Source organism: Anabrus simplex, chromosome 9 (assembly GCF_040414725.1).
Source record: "Anabrus simplex isolate iqAnaSimp1 chromosome 9, ASM4041472v1, whole genome shotgun sequence".
Classification (NCBI taxonomy): Eukaryota; Metazoa; Arthropoda; class Insecta; order Orthoptera; family Tettigoniidae; genus Anabrus; species Anabrus simplex.
This window is the reverse complement of record NC_090273.1, coordinates 167,691,375-167,712,143: the sequence shown is the minus strand read 5'-3', so window position 1 is coordinate 167,712,143 and position 20,769 is coordinate 167,691,375. Positions and strand designations below refer to the sequence as shown.

Below are 20,769 nucleotides of genomic sequence, written 5' to 3'. Positions count from 1 at the left end.
CTGGCTAACGCAGTGCGAAATTAATCATTTACATCTGCACGCCCTAGGCGATGAAGCTAATAAAGGCTATTTCCTTGAAGTTGACTTACAGTATCCTAAAGAGTTACACACTTCTCATAATGACTTACCGTTCTGCCCTGAAAATATCACATCAACAACAAAAATGCTAACTGCTAATCTGTGTGATAAAACTAAGTGTCATTCATTATCTAAATATAAAACAGTGTTTGCAGCATGGTTTGAAGTTAACCAATATTCATCGCGTACTAGAATTTAATCAGTCACCGTGGCTAAAGCCATATATCGATCTCAACAGTAATTTAAGAACAAATGCAGTTAACGAGTTTGAGAAAGATTTTTACAAGCTCATGAATAACAGTGTGTCTGGTAAGACTATGGAAAATGTTGACAAACGCGTTAATGTAAAATTGATTACAAACTGGGAAAATATTAAGAAAAGGTGTGGTGTTAACCATTTAATAAGTAAACCGAATTTCCACAGCTGTACTATCATACATGAAAATTTAGTTATTATACAGATGAATCATGTTAAGGTTAAATACGACAAACCTACCTACGTCGGCTTTGCAGTACGGTACTTGAATTAGCTAAAACACTAATGTATGAATTCCATTACGATTATATGATGAAGTACGCTCATAATGCGCAATTGCTCTACACAGATACCGATTCGTTTATTTACCAAATCAAAGCTGATGACTATTACAATGATATAAAGCCAGACTTAGGTAGGTTTTATAGTGTATTTAAAAATAATACAGTGAGTGCGCTAGTAACAACAGCGTAACAACACAGAGATGTATACTCTCTGGAGAGAACAGCTGTTCTTCTCATTGGAACATTCTTTGTAGTGAATAGTTACGCAATGCTGTGACAAATGCATTTTCCTAATAAAGTAATGTTAAGTACTGGATAAGTATATTTAGTAGCGTGTTCAGAACATAACAGAATTGGACGTGTTCCAAAATTTGAAGTAAAGTTACAGTTACGTGAAGGAGCTAAACCAGTATTTACACGAGAACGGGATGTTCCCTATGCACTTCGTGAACGAGTTGAAAGGGAGCTGGACTCACTAGAAGCAGCTGGTGTCATATCTCCTGTATCATCAAGTGATTGGGGGTCACCGTTGGTCGTCATTCCCAAGCCAGATGGAGGAGTTAGATTATGTGTTGATTACAAATGTGGTGTAAATGAGAAACTTGTTGCTGCAAATTACCCCATAAGGCGAATTGATAATGTGTTGAACAGCCTACGTGATTCCAAATATTTTTGTAAACTGGACTTGTTCAAAGCATTTCTACACTTGGTAGTTGATGATGAAAGTGCTACAATCCAGACTATATCTACACATCGTGGAACATATAGAATGAATCGTCTAAGTTTCGGAATTAAAACAGCGCCATCCGAATTTAACCGAATCATTTCACAAATCCTCAGGGGACTTCCAAAAACAGAAGCCTATTTTGACGACTTAATCGTACATGGATCAACTCTGGAGGAGTGCACACACAATTTGCGGTTATGTCTGAAGAGATTATCTGATTTTGATCTGCATATCAACCGAGCTAAGTGTTCTTTCTTTGAAGAGAGAATTGAATATTTGGGCCATGTTATCCAGCATAATACCATTAGTAAGTCCCCAGAAAAAGTTAGAGCTGTTAATGACATGCCTCATCCTACAAGCGTTGATGAACTACGCTGATTTTTGGGACTAATCACCTACTACTCCAGGTCTATACCAGATTTCTCCACCATGTCATATCCATTACGGCTCCTGCTCCGCAAAGGCCAACGTTACATATGGACTTCGGAATGTGAAACCGCATTCCTCAAGTTAAAAGCAGAGTTGTGTAGCGATAGGGTCTTAACGCCCTATGATCCAAAATTACCAATAGTTCTGACGTCAGATGCAAGTCCAACAGGTGTTGCCGCTGTCCTTAGCCATCTAATTGATGGAGAAGAAAGACCGATTGCGTATGCATCACGATCACTGACTGTATCAGAACAGAACTATAGCCAACTAGACAGGGAGGCTTTGGCAATAATGTTTGCTGTCAACCACTTTTACGCCTATGTTTTTGGCAGGCACTTTACACTAGTGACAGACAATGAACCGCTAACTCGTATTTTTCAGCAAAACAAAGCTCTACCACAGATGACATCTGCTCGTCTACTACGATATGCTTCGTTCTTGTCGGGATTCGATTACACAGTTCAATTTAAGAAGGGTGCAGAGAACCAAAATGTTGACTGTTTATCGCGGGCTTCCCTACAGCAAGTCCATTCTTCAACAGATATCTCCATTGGGGATGAAGTTAACCAGTTACTTACGCACCTAATTTTTCAAATTTCAAGCGAACGAATCACATTTCGCACCATCCAGGACGAAACACGTAAAGATCATGAACTGAGTAAACTTGTTTTTGATTTACAGAATGAACGGATGGTTTCAGAATATACTCTGAATGATGGTGTGCTGTTTAGACAAGATAGAGTTGTTATCCCTTCCAGACTAAGAGATCAGGTTTTAAATGAACTTCACGAAACTCATTTGGGCATCATGAAGATGAAACAGCTGGCCCGTCGCTACGTCTATTGGCCTGGAATTGATCGAGACATTGAACGCCTAGTAAAAGGATGTCAAACATGTGCATTGACAAGAGCAAATCCACCAAAATCACCAGTGCATCCATGGGACGAACCAAAAGAGAACTGGGAAAGAGTGCATATTGATTATGCAGGACCTTTTGAGAACTGCAACTTTCTGATTTGTGTGGACGCCAAATCGAAATGGGCAGAAGTGCAAATTTTACGAGATTCGCCAACAAGTACCTCCACAATCATGTTGCTAAACCGTATATTTGCTTCTCATGGATTTCCTGCAAGCATTGTCTCAGATAATGCAGCCATTTTTCAAAGCAATGAATTTCGCACCTATTGTTCAACAAATGGAATTTTTCAAAAATTCATTGCACCTGGTCACCCAGCCACTAACGGCTTAGCAGAACGACATGTTCAAATATTGAAGAATCGTCTCCGTGCTGCCTCTGATGATAATGTCCCAATATACGAGAAAATACAAAAGATTCTGTTTCGATACCGTGCTACACCCCTTGCATGTGGAAAGTCACCAGCAGAGCTATACCTGAACCGAAAAATGAGGATTCGCCTTGATGCTTTCTTCCCTACCCGACCTCAACCTTCATTATCGGTAGCCAAACCAGGACGATCGTTTCATGTGGGGGAGAGAGTCCAGGTGCGCTTCTTTTGCAATAACAAGTACACTTGGAAATTTGGAAAGGTTGTAAAGAAGTATGGTCAGCGACACTACCTAGTTATTTTGGACGAATCAGGAAGGACACTGAAACGCCATATTGACCAAATGCGTGGGACACTCATTCAACCTAAATCAGTTACATTTGAACCAGCCCAGTCATACGACGTACCTAGAGCTCCAGAATGCCATGTCTCGGTTAATTCTGATTTAACAGTATCATCACGCCAAGATCCAGCTGTTCCAGTGGAAAATCCATCAACCCCAGATACGACACAGACACTACGACAGAATACCGATGTTCCAACAAATGTGCGTGTCCGTAGATCATCAAGACATACTCGACTGCCTGTGCGGTTCCGTGATTTTGTTTTGTGAACCAACTCAGCTCAACTGTTCTGTGAGAAGTGAAGTACCTTTTTCAAAATTCAATAGATTATCTGGTTTTTTCCTTTTTTTTATTCGTCTATATTCCTTATCTGATAAGTTCACAGCTTCAAAGTGTTTATTTAAAATTCAGTGTATAACACATTTCTAAGTGGGGGAGACTATAGTGTATTTAAAAATAATACAGTGAGTGCGCTTGTAACAACAGCGTAACAACACAGAGATGTATACTCTCTGGAGAGAACAGCTGTTCTTCTCATTGGAACATTCTTTGTAGTGAATAGTTACGCAATGCTGTGACAAATGCATTTTCCTAATAAAGTAATGTTAAGTACTGGATAAGTATATTTAGTAGCGTGTTCAGAACATAACAGGTTTGATACTAGTAACTATCCTGCAAATAATCAATATCATCTACCGCTAGTGAACAAAAAGGTTCTAGGTAAAATGAAAGACGAATGTGCTGAAAATATGATCGATTCGTAGGTACTAAATCCAAGTCATATTGCATAATGCTCTTAAATCAACTACAAATAAAGAGATTGAAAGGGATTAAAAAGAATGTAGTTCAGAATCAGCTAAGTTTAGAAAATTATAAAAATTGTATTAAAAGTAATCCACCTATTTTACATAAACAAATGAATGTTATTAGAAGCAAGAAGCATCAGTTGTACACTAATTTAATTAGTAAGGTAGCCCTTAATAATGATGATTGCAAACGGTTTATCATTCCAAATTCTACCAACACTCTAGCCTGGGGGCATAGTAGTATTGATAGGTACTACTTCACATCAAGTAGGTGTGTGTGTGTGTGTGTGTGTGTGTGTGTGTGTGTGTGTGTGTGTGTGTGTGTGTGTGTGTGTGTGTGTGTGTGTGTGTGTGAACATTATGCTAGAGGTGTGTACTTTGTAATATATCCGCTAAGCTGTCTTACATCACAATTTACTGTACATATTGTATAAATGATTCAAGTTTAAACTTGTACATACAAGAATTGCGTAGAGAAGGGAGAAGTACGCAAACATCACTACGGTAAAATGATTCGAGATGAAACTTGTATATACAAGATGTAAATAAATCATGTAGAATTGGCATATTCTTTTATTTTAGATTAGGTATTACCTTCTCCTCCTCCTACTCCGTCTCGAAGAAGAACAAGAGTAAGAAAGAAGGTGTTCAGCAGATTCGTAAGTATGTTGAGCAGAGAATTTTTTTCTGAACAGTGTTTGATTCTAGTCTTGCAATGCAGTGTTCAACAACATCGAACTATAGTATGCGATTCTAGTTGTAATATGTTTTAAACAGCAGTGTGTGTTCAAATCTAAACATGCATCACTGCAGTTACGCGATATGTGCGCTGCCTTATGCATAAAATCGCGTTGTGTGTTCGATAAAGCTATGCCTTGACACAGTAAGTAAAGGTAAAGGAAGTGATTAGAGTTGCTATCTTGCGCAAGCACCCCTAGGGCGTCTGATAAGAGCCTATGTATAGCAGCCATCTTGTACAAGCTCTCTTAAGCCGTATCATAAGGAGCTATGTATAGCCACCATTTTGTGTCCGCCACCTTGCGCAAGCATCCCTAGGAAGTCTCATAAGAGAAGCAGACATCTTGTGTAAGCACCCTTAAGCTGTCTCATAAGAACAGCCACCATCTTGTAGAATTAGATAGCCGTCAATGCCAAAGGGCCTAAGTAGGAACCAAACAGTTGATCTCATCATTAAACTACTTTTTCTTATGCTATCATGTTCCTGATACTGCGAAGCTACGTATTAGGCAGAAAAATGTTGTCAGTTTTGCTCTACGACGTACCGTTTTCGAGATATTTAACATTTGACATTTAAGCCCCTAATTTAATGAATCGAACCGGCACGACACGTTATACTCTCTACCATAGCTAGACCTGATCATGTTACAAAAACTTGCTTCAATACAAGCTAAAACAGAGCAAATGTCAAAGGGCCTAATTAGGAACCGAACCGTTGATCTCATCATTAGACTATACTTTTCTTATGCTATCATGTTCATGATACTGAGAACCTACGTATCAGGCGAGAAAATGTTGTCCGCTTTGCTCTACGATGCACCGTTTTCGAGATATTTAACATTTTGCATTTAAGCCCCAAATTTAATGAATCGAACTAGCACGGCACGTTAGCCTCTAAGCTAGGTGTCTTGATAAGAGCAGCAGCCATCTTGCACAAGCGCCCTTAAGGCGTCTCATTAGGAGCCGTGTATAGCCGCCATCTTGTGTCCGCCATCTTGCGCAAACATCCTTAGGGCGTCTCAAGCCATCTTGTGCAAGCACCCTTAAGCCGTCTCATAAGAGCAGCCGCCATCCTGCGCAAGCACTCTTAAGGCGTCTTATAAGGAGCCATGTATATCTGCCATCTGGCCCAAGCATCCCAAGGGCGTCTCATAAGTACCTATGTATAGCAGCCATCTTGCAGCCACTATCTTGCGTAAGCACCCTTAAGGTGCCCCATAAGGAGTCATGTATAGCCGCAATCTTGTGCAATTAGCGTCGAGAGATAACTGCTGTCAAAAAGCATTTTTCAAATTATCCGCCACCACATGTCAAATTTAAGTATCTAAAGAAGGCAGCACGATGCTCTGTTAATTAAAGATGGCTGCTTGTCAAATATAATTTTTTCAAATTATCCGCGACTACGTGCGTAAGGTAGTAACCGTAAATATAGTAGCATGGTGCTCTGTGGATTAAAGATGGTTGCTGTGAAAAAGCATTTTTCAAATTATCCGCCACCAAATTTCAAAGGTATGTACCTAAAGAGGGCAGCACGGTGCTCTGTCGATTAAAGATGGCGGGTGACAGCTGACGGAATTGTCCGCCACTACGATAAAGATAGCAGCACGGTGCTCTGTTGATTTAAGATGGCGGGTGACAGCTGACGGAATTGTCCGCCACTACGATAAAGATAGCAGCACGGTGATGTCTTGATAAAAGATGGCTGCTGTCAACAAGCACATTACCCACCACCACATATCAAAGGTAGTAGCTAAAGAGGGCAGCACGATGCTCTGTTGATTAAAGATGGCGGATGACAGCTAACGGAACTTTTCAAATTGCCCGCTACTACGTGCTTAAGGTAGTAGCCATAAAGATAGCAGCACGGCGTTCTGTTGATTAAAGATGGCGGATGACAGCTGACGGAATTGCCCACTACAACGATAAAGATAGATAGCACGGTGCTCTGTTGATTAAAGATGGCAGCTTGTCAAATAGAATTTTTTTAAATTGCCGGCACCACATTTCAAAGGTAAGTAGCTAAAGAGTGCAGCACGGTGCTCTGTTGATTAAAGATGGCTGCTGTCTTAAAGCATGTGGAATTTTTTTAAATTGCCGCCACCACATTTCAAAGATATGTAGCTAAAGAGGGCAGCACGGTGCTCTCTTGATAACGATGGCGGATGACAGCTGTCAAAAAAGCATGTGGCTTTGTTTACCCATTCAAATCTCGCGCTAGTAAGGTTTAGTTGGTAGCACTGAGGTTTAGGCCCATCAAGATGGCAGCACTGAGGTTAGCGATGCGTTGTTGTGTCAAAAAGCACGTGGCTGTCAGAAAGGCACATGGCTTTGTTTACCCATTCAGATCTCGCGCTAGTAAGGTTTAGTTGGCAGCACTGAGGTTTAGGCCCATCAAGATGGCAGCAGTGAGGTTAGCGATGCGTTGTTGTCGATGATAGCTGTCAAAAAAGCACGTGGCTTTGTTTACAAATTCAAATCTCGCGCCAAAATTCAAATTTCCTGCGGGAGGAGGAAGAGGCTCCTGGGAAGGGCCCCGGGAGGAGGCGGAAGAGGTGCGGGCCCCTGGGAGCCGTAGGAGGAGGAGGGCGCCGAACTCTCCATTATATCTACTATTTATATTTCTGTTGTTTCAGTTAACCAGTTTTAATTTGGATGTGATTTACTGTACTATTGCGTATATTTGTCTAGAGGTCTTTTGTTAGTGTGTAACCAGAAATCTAAGTATTAGGTTTTAACTGCAATTCTATTGTTTCAGTAAACCTTTTGGAATTAGGATGCACCTAAGGGCAGTTGTGAATTGTAGTGTAGTTATTTTAATATATAATATCTTGCCTGGGTGCGTTATCCTTGTGTACGGTAACCCTTTCGATATTTCAGCATTCAACTAAATAGCAGTTTTCATTTCTGTTAGAGCATAGTATGGTAAAATTGTAATAATAATAATTGTAATATATGTATGTGTTTAATTTTATTGTGTAATCTGTAACCTAATAAGTACGGTAACAAGTAATAGTTTATAATAATAATAATAGAAATAATAATCATCATGGTAATAATAATAATAATAATATTTGCTACCACTGTGCAAACACATCGCTACACAGGCACAGGAGAAATGATAATAAATAGCACGAAATTAAAATCATAACAAACAGGTGAACAAACATGACGGCTAAGAAAGGATAGTGTGGAAGGTGGCTGGGAACCATATCCAGGCGGTGGAAGGTATTGGCATTGGTGAAAAAGCGAAGTCAGTGATGATTCAAAATTAATATTCAGTTTACTTAAAATTAAATTGAAATGAAAGCTCAAATGATCCACAAATTACACCTTTTAAAATCGGAAATAAATCAAACAATAATTACAATGATTACCCCGAAGTTTCAAATTCAGTGATTCTACTTCATACAACTTTAGGTCAGAACATTTCCCACATGGCGTAACATTTAAATTACACAGAACTGTCAGAAGGAATAAAATATAGGTAACATAATACCGTTAGAAGGCTATTCATAGAAAATAAGGAAAGAGATAATTACCCTAGTGCAGCGCACCTTTAGTAGGCAGTCTCCTCAAAAACACTTCCGAGGAAGGTGCCTGTACTAAAAGTGAATAAATCTATCATGACGCAGAACTGAGAGACAGCCCCAAGGGGAAATTAATAGTTTATAATTACATCGAAAGGCGTTGAGCACACAATTTATGAAAGCAACAAAATGGGAACTGTCTCTTTACAAATGTGATGCGACTTACCGAAAAGGCTAAGTCATTTTAATAAAATTTGGAAGCTGAAGGAAAACACGGGTAAGCTCCGGCGAGATAAATTAAAAGAAACACTACATTTGAAAATAAATACCTGAAAGACATAAAACAATGAAGTGCTTACCTGGTGGAGGAGCCAAGGAGACCCGTTACCTTGTAGAAGGCAACCATTCCCCTCACTGGTCAAACAGAAAAGACGCCTTGGAAGAGCAAGGCTCTATCGAAACGCTTCTCTCCGGAAATTGGGAAAACTTACAACAACCAATGTGCGTCCGATCTTTTTCCGTCACCTACCAATCACATTTGCATTTATTTTCTCCAATTAGGGCCCAGAAATTAGTGCTGACAACATTGAGAAGCGTAGAGAAGTTACGAAATTGATGCAATATGGTGAAACCGGAAATATCCCATGCCGGTCTGGCGCGTGTGTTACAGTATGTTTCCTAATACATCTTACATTAATCTTACCCACAACAAAGAAGCAATCTTAAAGCCATAATAAATACATTACATACCAAATTAACACATAAACATATACAATTCCTCACCGTCTTCCAAGTCATCACTACATAATCCTTAGATAGTTCTTCTGATTTTCAACTTTTAACGGCAATTTTAATTTCTGTTGCCATTGATGCTTTCACGGCCCGTACTTATAGACATGATATAGGCTTATGCCGTGTGGAGGTGAAATTCTTTACGTTTCGCAGGCTTGTGTCAATGTCATACCTTCATATGTGCATACGCCTGTTATGTTATGCAACCCTCTCAGACTGATTCTGATGGTTCCGTCAGCTTCCATTTCAAACGCTAGTGCTGTACCGCGTCCAGGGAGCTATCTGGTGATGAATGAACGTACCATTTCCATTTCTATTGGGTAACGTCTAAATTCAAACCTCACTGTTTTAGAGGCCTTTCCCGTGGACAGTCGAGATTTTCTTCTGATGACGCAGAGCTAAGTTCTCTGCGAAACGTAAAGAATTTCACCTTATTTTTTGACAGGGCATAATCCCAAAAGCATATATCACGTCTATAATTTTCATTTCTATTTGGGCGTAGTAATAACCTTTTGTAATAGGATACGTCTGAATGCAGTTTTGTATTGTTGTAGTATAGTTTGTAGTGTAGTTATTTTATTACTGCAAAATGTTTGTCTAGCAGGGGAAAAATCTCTCTAGACAGTTAGCTCTTACTGGAACTCTGTTGTTGAAATTAGGATAGGCTAAACTGCAGTTTACATTTGTAACATAACTGTTCTTATTAGACAGTATCTTCCTTGTTTTTCCTGTCAGCAAACAGTTGTAATAATAATCTGTCTATTACTGTACATATTTAGTGTAGCTGTACATTTGTCTACTTAGCCTCTTACTCCAATTATTTCATAAACATGATACATTTAACTAGAATAATTGTAGTGTAGTTATTCTATCAGTTGCTTTCCTGATTGTGCTATCTTTGTGTTATACATTATTTCCTCCCGCTGACAAATATGCATAATTCTATTCATGGAATACGGTACACTATTTATTTCTGTTAACATTTTCAAATTATTTCACGTTTCCTTGAAGAGATAAAAGAATGGCTGAGAGAGGCAGGTGAAAGCACTGGGTGAGGGAATAGAGAGTGAGTTTGAGGGAGGACGGGAATGGTGATAGGTAGCTAGGCAAGAGGGAGGAGAAGACAGGTGTGCTAAGGTCAAGGAAAACGAGGGCTCAGACAGTGGGCCTAGGAGAGGTACGAGTCACGGCAGCCAGATCAGCAGAGGAGGAGCAAGACAACAGGAAAATTAAATTTAAATTGTAAAAAACAAGAGATAGTGTTATATTGAACTGACATCACTGATGAAGGGAATGGATGATTTTCCAGAAACAAGTAGTTTTCTCTCATTATAAGGTGTATTCACAAGGTGGACTCAAGTAAAACTAGTTGAAATAGTTCTGTAATAGATTAAGTGGTATGTTCCATCTGTCAGTGGAGAGATGGCATGGAATGACATCAGTGGACGAATATGTTTGAGCGATGCCTTTAAAAGTAGAAAAGATCACAATATGAAGATAAAGCTGGAATTCAAGAGGACAAAATTGGGGCATATATTCATTTATAGGTAGGGTAGTCAGGGATTGGAATAACTTACCAAGGAAAATGATCAGTAAATTTCCAATTTCTTTGCGATCATTTAAGAAAAGGCTAAGAAAACAACAGATAGGGAATCTCCACCTGGGCGACTGTCCTAAATGCAGATGAGTAGTGATGATTTTTTAAAATCCTCTGTTAAGAGATTTATTGCCCTGTGCTGGTAAATACATAGTAGCTATTGCAGTCGAGATTGAGCTGCAGTGCGTAAGGTTGAACGACACACTATATTCAAATGGAGGTTTTGTTCATAACCAAGGCGTATCAAGCATTCAAACAACATGTTGCCTCCCCTGAAAAGGTTGATATGGACCCCATTGGCCTTTCTTCTCTCCTCTTCAGAAATGATAGTGGACATGCATGATTTTACACTTGAGTAGGGGCGAATGTTGTGAATGAGTGTTGTTTGTTGCAGGGCTGTGCTACCAAGATGCAGTCCACATCACAGCCATTCTGGGCGAGTCGGTGGTGTTCAACTGCCACGTCGAGTTCCCGGGGGACCATCCTGTGCCCTACGTGTTGCAGTGGGAGAAGAAGGTAGGGGACACGGTAGGCCAAACACTCTGTTCTTTATCTCTCGTCAAGCATATCACACTCTCGCTCCCAGCAGGCAGTGGTCCACCTCCTGTTTCCTCCAACTTGTCAATATGCTGATCTGTTCATTTCTTGAACATTCTTCCCAAAGACACCTGTTATTTCTTGCCATGAAGGCCTCATACATCACTCAATATGAGTCTGCTCTAACTTCTGGCCTTCTTGCCTAATAATGTGGTGTACTGTTGACTGATTCGTTCTCATATAGCACCTTCACCACTTACTTCTGAAGCTCTCAGAAGATCTTGCCACCTCAGATTGAAAGATCCCTGTCAGACAATGAGCAGCATTTGAAGAAAGATTCATCTGATTGAAATTCTATGGGGAGACGACCATGTTAACTGATTTTGTGCACCTAGCTGCATCTTCTTTCACTTTTACCATACGACTCGGTGCTTCATCATCTGAACTGGACATCATTAGTAACCAATAGCAAAAGCTGAAGTACATACAACAAGGTGCATTGTGTTCTTGTTCCGTGGATGTTACTGCGACAGATAATTGAGGTTCACAATTAAGTATTTATTTTCCACCTAGTCGATACAATGATTGCTTAAGGCAATTTTTAATGGTCAAAAGTGGTACATGTTTCGTATGTTATCAACATCTTCAGCCACATAATTGAGGTACGTGACTGACCTCTACAGCAAATGTACCTCAGTTATCAATTTTGCAACCTATAATTATAAATATTTTGGTTCCTTACACCCGGTACAGCAACCCAACCCTGGACCACTGCCAGAGCCTAGTTAAATTTTTTTGTTTGATTCTCCCCATTGGCCTCAGAGTAACCTTCAGGACGGTACTGAGAGAGAGAACAGAGCGCCGGGCAATTTACTCATCTGTAAATATACACTAACCATGTGGCTGAAGAGTATCATATTTGAGGATCAAACCACTTGTCTTATTCCAGCTTTCTGGTCATCACATCACTGTAGGTGAAGGGCATGAGTCAAGAATAACTTAAAATATTCAAATATTTCATCCTTATATATAGTCTGTGGTGTGATGTCAATATCGGCCATGGGAGTGCTTTGCTATCACACTCCACTTTAATATCAAATAAATAGCTTGTCAAAAGTTATTGTTCCAGATGCTATATAAGTTTGACTCAACTTCTTCTGCTGCTGGTGTCTCACTCCTTCATTTATTGATGTTCATTTCCACATTATTGAGTACTGACTTTCAATAGGGAAAGTAATCACATGTTAGTCATTTGCCTCCTCTGGTGGTAAAAATGAAGAGAAGCAGGTAGGATTGGGTATGTCCGTGCACATATATCTCGGTAGTGTGCAAGCCAGTCCTATTGCTTAAAGACACCAACGTGTAGCAATATATGTTGAGGTCTTCTATTGCCATTTAATGGAACGAAGTGGTCACTAATACTAAATCAATATGGCATCTAGAATCATTTGAAAATAACATGGGGCCTTATAACAATCCAAAACAAAATAATTCCAGCACTTTCAGGTTGAAGTTAAATGATGGTTACATAGATATTACCAATGCATTCTAAATGCGTCTGTACTAAACACTTTGTACAAACTGTCTGGACATTACCACTATGTTCTCAACGTGGGTTTACTAAATGCTTCATCCAAGCTGTCACAACACTATGACCATATTCTGAAATAAGTTGTACTAAACGCTATGTTCTGAAATTATTTGTACAAAACACTTTGTCGAAGCTCTCACAACACTACCACCATGTTCTGAATGTGGCTGGACTAAACACTTCATCCAAGCTGTCACAACACTACCACCATGTTCTGAATGTGGCTGGACTAAACTCTTTGTCCAAGCTGTCACAACACTACCACCATGTTCTGAATGTGGCTGGACTAAACTCTTTGTCCAAGCTGTCACAACACTACCACCATGTTCTGAATGTGGCTGTACTAAACTCTTTGTCCAAGCTGTCACAACACTACCACCATGTTCTGAATGTGGCTGTACTAAACACTTCCTCCAAGCTGTCACAACACTACCACCATGTTCTGAATGTGGCTGTACTAAACACTTCGTCCAAGCTGTCACAACACTACCACCATGTTCTGAATGTGGCTGGACTAAACTCTTTGTCCAAGCTGTCACAACACTACCACCATGTTCTGAATGTGGCTGGACTAAACACTTCCTCCAAGCTGTCACAACACTACCACCATGTTCTGAATGTGGCTGTACTAAACACTTCATCCAAGCTGTCACAACACTACCACCATGTTCTGAATGTGGCTGTACTAAACACTTCGTCCAAGCTGTCACAACACTACCACCATGTTCTGAATGTGGCTGGACTAAACTCTTTGTCCAAGCTGTCACAACACTACCACCATGTTCTGAATGTGGCTGTACTAAACTCTTTGTCCAAGCTGTCACAACACTACCACCATGTTCTGAATGTGGCTGGACTAAACTCTTTGTCCAAGCTGTCACAACACTACCACCATGTTCTGAATGTGGCTGTACTAAACACTTCCTCCAAGCTGTCACAACACTACCACCATGTTCTGAATGTGGCTGGACTAAACTCTTTGTCCAAGCTGTCACAACACTACCACCATGTTCTGAATGTGGCTATACTAAACACTTCCTCCAAGCTGTCACAACACTACCACCATGTTCTGAATGTGGCTGGACTAAACTCTTTGTCCAAGCTGTCACAGCACTACCACCATGTTCTGAATGTGGCTGTACTAAACACTTTGTCCAAGCTGTCACAACACTACCACCATGTTCTGAATGTGGCTATACTAAACACTTCGTCCTGTGACGTACCGACAATCGAACACAAGAACGACGAAACAACAGATGGCACAACACTGCAAACACTCAGTTTCGATTGCCAGTACAGCCACAAGAGAGACAAGAGGCCATCCCTACACGAAATCATGCCAGCTACTTAGGGTAGGGCTCGATAAAAACAGACACAGGACTAGGAAGCGATGGAATCTGGGCAGAACCTCAACCATTTCAGTTTCCGGAACAGACAACTTGAACACTTCACAATAAAATCACAAATCAAGAAAATAGTTTGACAATGTCTCATTCATCACTTGGACTCTGAAGCAGTACTTAGGAATCAAGGTTCTTAATGCCTTAACTGGAATGTAATTTCGCAGAATCACATCGTGAAAGTTATCGGTTGACAAGATTGTGAGCAACTGCAAAATGACCTCGATAATGTTGTGAGATGGCAATGGTATGATCATAAATGGGGATAAAAGTCAGGTTGTGAGTTTCACAAATAGGAAAAGTCCTCTCAGTTTTAATTACTGCAATGATGGGGTGAAAGTTCCGTTTGGGAATCATTGTAAATACCTAGGTATAAGTACAAGGAAAGATCTTCATTGGGGTAATCACAGAAATATGATTGTAAATAAAGGGTACAGATCTCTGCACATGGTTATGAGGGTGTTTAGGGGATGTAGTAAGGATGTAAAGGAGAGAGGATATTTGTCTCTGGTGAGACCTCAACTTGAGTATGGTTCCAGTGTATGGGACCCTCACCAGGATTAATTGATTCAGGAACTGGAAACAATCCAAAGAAAAGCAGCTCGATTTGTTCTGGGCGATTTCCAACAAAAGAGTAGCGTTACAAAAATGTTGCAAAGTTTGGGCTGGGAAGACTTGGTAGAAAGGAGACGAGCTGCTCGACTAAGTGGTATGTTCCGAGCTGTCAGTTGAGAGATGGCGTGGGAGGACATCAGTAGACGAATAAGTTTGGATGGTGTCTTTAAAAGTAGGAAAGATCACAATATAAAGATAAAGTTGGAATTCAAGAGGACAAACTGGGGCAAATATTCATTTATAGGAACGGGAGTTAGGGATTGGAACAACTTACCAAGGTAGATGTTCAATAAATTTCCAATTTCTTTGCAATCATTTAAGAACAGGCTAGGAAAACAACAGATAGGGAATCTGCCACCTGGGCGACTGCCCTAAATGCAGATCAGTAGTGATTGATTGATTGATTGATTGATTGATTGATTGATTGATTGATTGATTGATTGATTGATTGATTGATTGATTGATTGATTGATTGATTGATTGATTGATTGATTGATTGATTGATTGATTGATTGATTGATTGATTGATTGATTGATTGATTGATCAAGTGCCCAGGGAATTTCATGTTTGAGTACACCAAGACAATTTGGATACAAGATGCAGAAAATACACATGAGCCGTGCGAGTTAATTCAACAAAGAATCTTAGGAATGTAATAACCTCCTCAGTGGTGTCGATATTAAAAATGCAATCCTGACCCTTGAATAAGTCAGTAATGGAAGAGGGAATACCATTACTAGATGAACAATGTTGGTGTCGCACTCTTATGGTAGGATGCGCACCGTTGTGTAGGCGATATTGAAGGACATGCGAGCAGACAATGTTGCACCGAGTGAAAGTAGGTGTTGATTCCCAGAGGCAACCTGCCCTGACATATTTGTCCCGAATGAGTAAATTTGTAATACCAAATAAATGATTCTATATTGAATATTATAAATTTTCCAGCTAACTCATTCCTGGTTGCCAGCGTTTCGCCCCAATGTGCTAAGGCTCACCAGTTGGTAAATAGCACACCCACCAAGACGCATGGCTAGTGCATAACAAAGTTTACACAAGGAGTAATTTTAATGCCATCTATTCAATAGAATTTATTCCACTATTGTGTGGTCAAATACACATAGAAATTACCAGAATTTTAAAGGTACATGTTTTGCCCACTATTTATGGGGCATCATCAGCCTCGTTCAATCTTAAAACACACACTGGTCTGAGTTATCTTACCCAATTACATAAAACGTATTAATGGTCTTGATACTGTGGTTGCATAATAATTACAGCACAAAAAATTTTGAATAAAATAAGTACATATACTAAAATCGCTTTGAAAAATTAAAACGTTCATCTAAAAGTAATTGTGTCACATTGTATTTTAAAAAATAATCCATGTTTGACACTGAAATGGATCTTTTTGATAAAAAGCTTGAACAATATATTTCACGCCTGGGACATACGTTACATCTTGAGAATGATATGACAACATTGTTAACTACGGACATCTACGTCTACATGAGGCATTTTCTGGTTACACAAAATTGTAATTTGACCTACCCTCTTTTATTGGATAATTTTAGCAGTGTTTTCGACATATTCTTCAATACCTTTTAGCACTTCTCGACATACTACGATTTTTATCCAACATTCCAAGATGTCTTAATCTGTACCACCTCCAATTTGACTATGTATTTTCATCCTAATTTTAAATATTAGTCTTCACCGTCATGAAACACTGTCTTTTAATTGTACTATTCTTATCCTGTGAAGCCTTGGTTTTGATAATCTGTCTTTCGACTGGAAACCCGTTCAGATTCTTACTTACGGTTGAAGCTGTTGGTGTGCTTCAGGACTTAAAGTGGCTTTAGCCGGGCGTGATAAGACACAGTACTTCCGTGTTGCTGTAGTGTATGTTATGGCCTGCTAGCAGCGAGTGATGATCTATCTGTCTCTCCCAGCCGCCTATGTCTGTTAAGCTCCTTCAGTCATGTGGTGATGCTGCGTTTGGTAGTGCCTATGTATACCTGGCCGCAGGTGCACGGGATCTTGTAGACACCTGCTGTGGAGAGAGGATGGCGCTTGTCTTTGGCAGACCTAAGCAGTTCCTGGATTTTCTTCGTCGGCCTGTATATGGTTTTAACCCCGTAGGACTCCAGTAGCCTCCCTATTCTGTCAGTTACTTTCTCAATATATGGCAGGAAGGCTTTAGCTGCCGGCCTTAAAACATCTACGAATGGACAAGCACCCAGGACGTGGGCAAGTGTTTCGTGCTCTCTGTTGCATGCCGACAGAGGGTGTTGTGCTGGGACCTACAAGGTAGGGAGGGAACTGGAACAACGTTAGCTGTCATCTTGATTGCTTTGCACCATTCTGAACATGACAGATCCTGTTTTTAGTTGATGCGTATTCCTTAAATAATGTGACACCGTTACTCTTATGTGTTCTCACAATTTGGTACGAACCTTGCTGGTATCAGGAAATTGAGTGCAGCTGTTGATGATTAGGTCAGACACTTCATTGCTAAGTTGATTCAAGCAGTCATAACTCTCTTCTTTAGGGTCCTTTGTGCCATGGAGAAAATCCAAATAAACCATTCAAATCAAATGAAATACATTACAGTAACAGAAGAGTCCTGTATAGAAAACACAAATAAACATTATAGCACTCAACACAGTAATATTTAGAGAACAATAAGAAATAACATTGCATCATCTCTTGTGAGAATTACCAGCAACAATAGGAGGAGAAACCTAATATTCTGTGCGACATAATACTTCTCATATATGATAAGTATATATGAGGCGTATAGTTTCAAACACGATCACATTCTGATGTTTTGACTTCCATGGATTCCTCTTTTCAAGATGAATACAATGGGAATGAAAGCCCGGCCAGATCACATTTAAAATAGCAGCAAAGAATGAGGTTTCATATCAAAGTCCGTGTTAACCCGCACGGGCCAATAATCCTGCGCTATCCAGTCACGTGTTTTCTTCTGGTAATATGGCAGCCTGACGTTAGTTCGAGTCACATGTGGTGTTTTTTTTTGGGTGTATTTTAATAAATATTTTATAAATAAGAAATATATACTTAAGTAATTGGTCGTTTTTAATAGTATTCATATTTGCTGTGCAATAAAATGGAGGAAATTAATAAAAGCCATACCAGAAAGCGGCAACGTGATCTTTACACCTTGAAGCGCACGAGAGAAAAACAGCTGAGATGAGTACAATCAACAACGTGTTGTTAGTGGTGATTTAATCAAGGCTCGGTGATATGTTTCGAAGGCGCGATGGTATTGAATAGGTATAATATGAAGAATATACATTGAAATAGCTACATGAATCCATATATTTGCAAAATATACACTATTTAAATGTTAATTAGCCTCTACAATGTTGGGTAATTTTACACAAACATAATGTTTAAAATAATAATTTTTAAAGATTTTTCACTAAATCGTATATCATTTTTAATCATATTTGTTCTAAATAAAGTCAAGATGAACACAGTTGGAAAATAGGCCTAATCTAGATTTCTTTTTTCTTTAGGTATTAGGCCAAATTTTCTAATCTAAGTTTCAAAGATGCCCAAGTCCTCTTACGTAAGTTTCAAAATCGGCCAGGTCCCACAGTTAGTTTCAAACATGGTCAAGTCCAAATTTTAAGTACATTTTTCTATTCATGTAGTATATTTAGACTGTAAAAATGGTATGGTAATGAATCAGAAGCTTCTGCTAAGCAAAATAAAGATTAAAGTGTCTGAATAGATATGAATTAATAACCTAAACGAGTTTTTTGCTTCTGAAAAAAAAGCTCAACGGACTTGGCCATGTTTAAAACTATTCGCCTCATATGTAAGAAGGACACAACGTCAAATCCACTAATCCACTCGTTCCTACAAACCCCCGCATTCCCCTACCCCTTCTTAGACATCCCTCCTCCAGTCCCCCCATCAAAAGTTATTCCTCCGCTTCCTCCTAGCAACCATTTGGCGTCGGTGTCCGTGCCGAGCGCACATAAACTATGAGGAACATGCAGGTTGTATGAGCTTCCCTTCTTTTCTCAAATTTCTCTTCAAAAGTTTTTTTTTTCTTCAGACATTCACTTCACACTGAATTCTAACAAAGATCATTTCATTGGATGGAAAGGCCGCAAGTTGTGAATGTCCCGTGTCACTCATACATTAAGGCATAATTTGTGAATCAAATGGGTCCACAACATGTCAGCTCCAATGTGTCATTTTAATTCCATTTTTAAAATGTCTAGTCTAAGACTCTAGTTACCAATGAAGACACTCAACATTATGCAATACAAACCAATTTTAATATTTTATTGGTGTTCTATTGGTCATGGCTGAAGATGACCTAGTACCACAATAAAAGAGCAGAATGAGACATAAACACCAAGGTACTGAATGTACCACGTAATATTCACTAGGCAATTTTACATGACTGATATATTAATTACATAATAATTTCATGATGTTTGGGTTTGTGACATAAAATATGCTACTAATTAATTCATTTATAGACGAATCAGTCAAAATTGTAGAGTAGATTTCACTACAATCATCTGCTCCTTCACTATTTATAACATTCAGTCCTGCTCCCTTTCCAAATCCAATATTTTACATTGATAGTAATTGGCATCCTCCTGATCTAACATACTAAAGAATATTATTTTATGTGTAAGTGTACAGCTGTGTACCCAACATACATACACTATTTCACCACTCCTGGTAGGTTGAGATCATCTGAAATTTATTTACTGAACATCTGGGTTAAATCTGTCTCTTCATGAGCAAGACTTGTTTCGACTTGGAAAAATTCAAAATGTCAGAACCTGCCGCCCATCCCGTGTGCTATACCGTTGAGTGTTATGTGCGTAAAAACTTCAAAGTTATGTGGATGTAGAGTCTTGGGGTGTATCTCTTCACGAGGTATTTACGTAACAGAAAGGTTAGTGTGTACCTTGTTTAATAATGTGTTTTTTTACAGGTATGTTATAGTGTAACATTTATGTTTGACAGACTGGAAATAATACAAAGGGAAAATCCACCCACCCAACTATTAAAACATTTCCAATCTTAACCATGTTCACATCACCCTACAGTAGTTTGAAGTCAAACCGGGCAATACAACAAGCCTGCTAAGTATTGTTACAGTATCATTTTTTGGGGGCTGAAGTAACAGGACATTGTTCCAAACAACTTCTAGATAACCTTATCCAGTACTTAGAATTGTATCATTTTAGAAAATCGGACCTTTAGAACTCGGCTAATTTTTCCTAGGTCACTTCGCAAACTGCACATTTTCAAGAGACTGCACAAAATGTATGATCTAGGAACACGGTTAAACAGTGGAAATGGTTTGCATGAATCTGTTTTACATTTTATAGCTCTTTACTTGTACTCAAGATGGCAATGTATTGTTGAATACCTGTGTATAGACGGGCAGGTATCCCAGGTACACCCCTCGTGCACCTTCTTCGTTAGTGCATCAAAGGAGCAAGGAAGAACAAATTATTTGGAAAGTTTCTGCAAGGCTGATGAATCCAAACTCAAGTTAACAACTTGCACAAGTCCAAATCTGCTATTAATGCCAGAGACATACTATTGGATCAAAGAAACTTGAAATTTGTTTTAAGAAGTTGAACAGAAGAAACTAAAGGAGAAACTAGCACCATGAACTGTATTTACCATTTGCAGAATATATTGGAACTCTCCATAGAGGGAGCTAGCAGATGCAATTGCAGCCATTCACTCCACT

General features: G+C 39.3%; 1 protein-coding gene across 9 annotated transcripts in view; it reads left to right on the top strand.

Annotated features, from left to right (window-relative positions):
- The window catches only part of LOC136881194 (protein turtle), an 850,346-nt gene that overhangs the window by 390,312 nt on the left and 439,265 nt on the right, over window positions 1–20,769 (top strand). For 8 of the 9 annotated variants that reach the window (XM_067153896.2, XM_067153892.2, XM_067153894.2 and 5 more), the window contains exon 5: window positions 11,259–11,392. In XM_067153896.2, the coding sequence (XP_067009997.2) occupies window positions 11,259–11,392 (134 nt within the window). The remainder of the gene's footprint in view (window positions 1–11,258; window positions 11,393–20,769) is intronic. The other variant, XM_067153898.2, reaches the window with a different exon arrangement.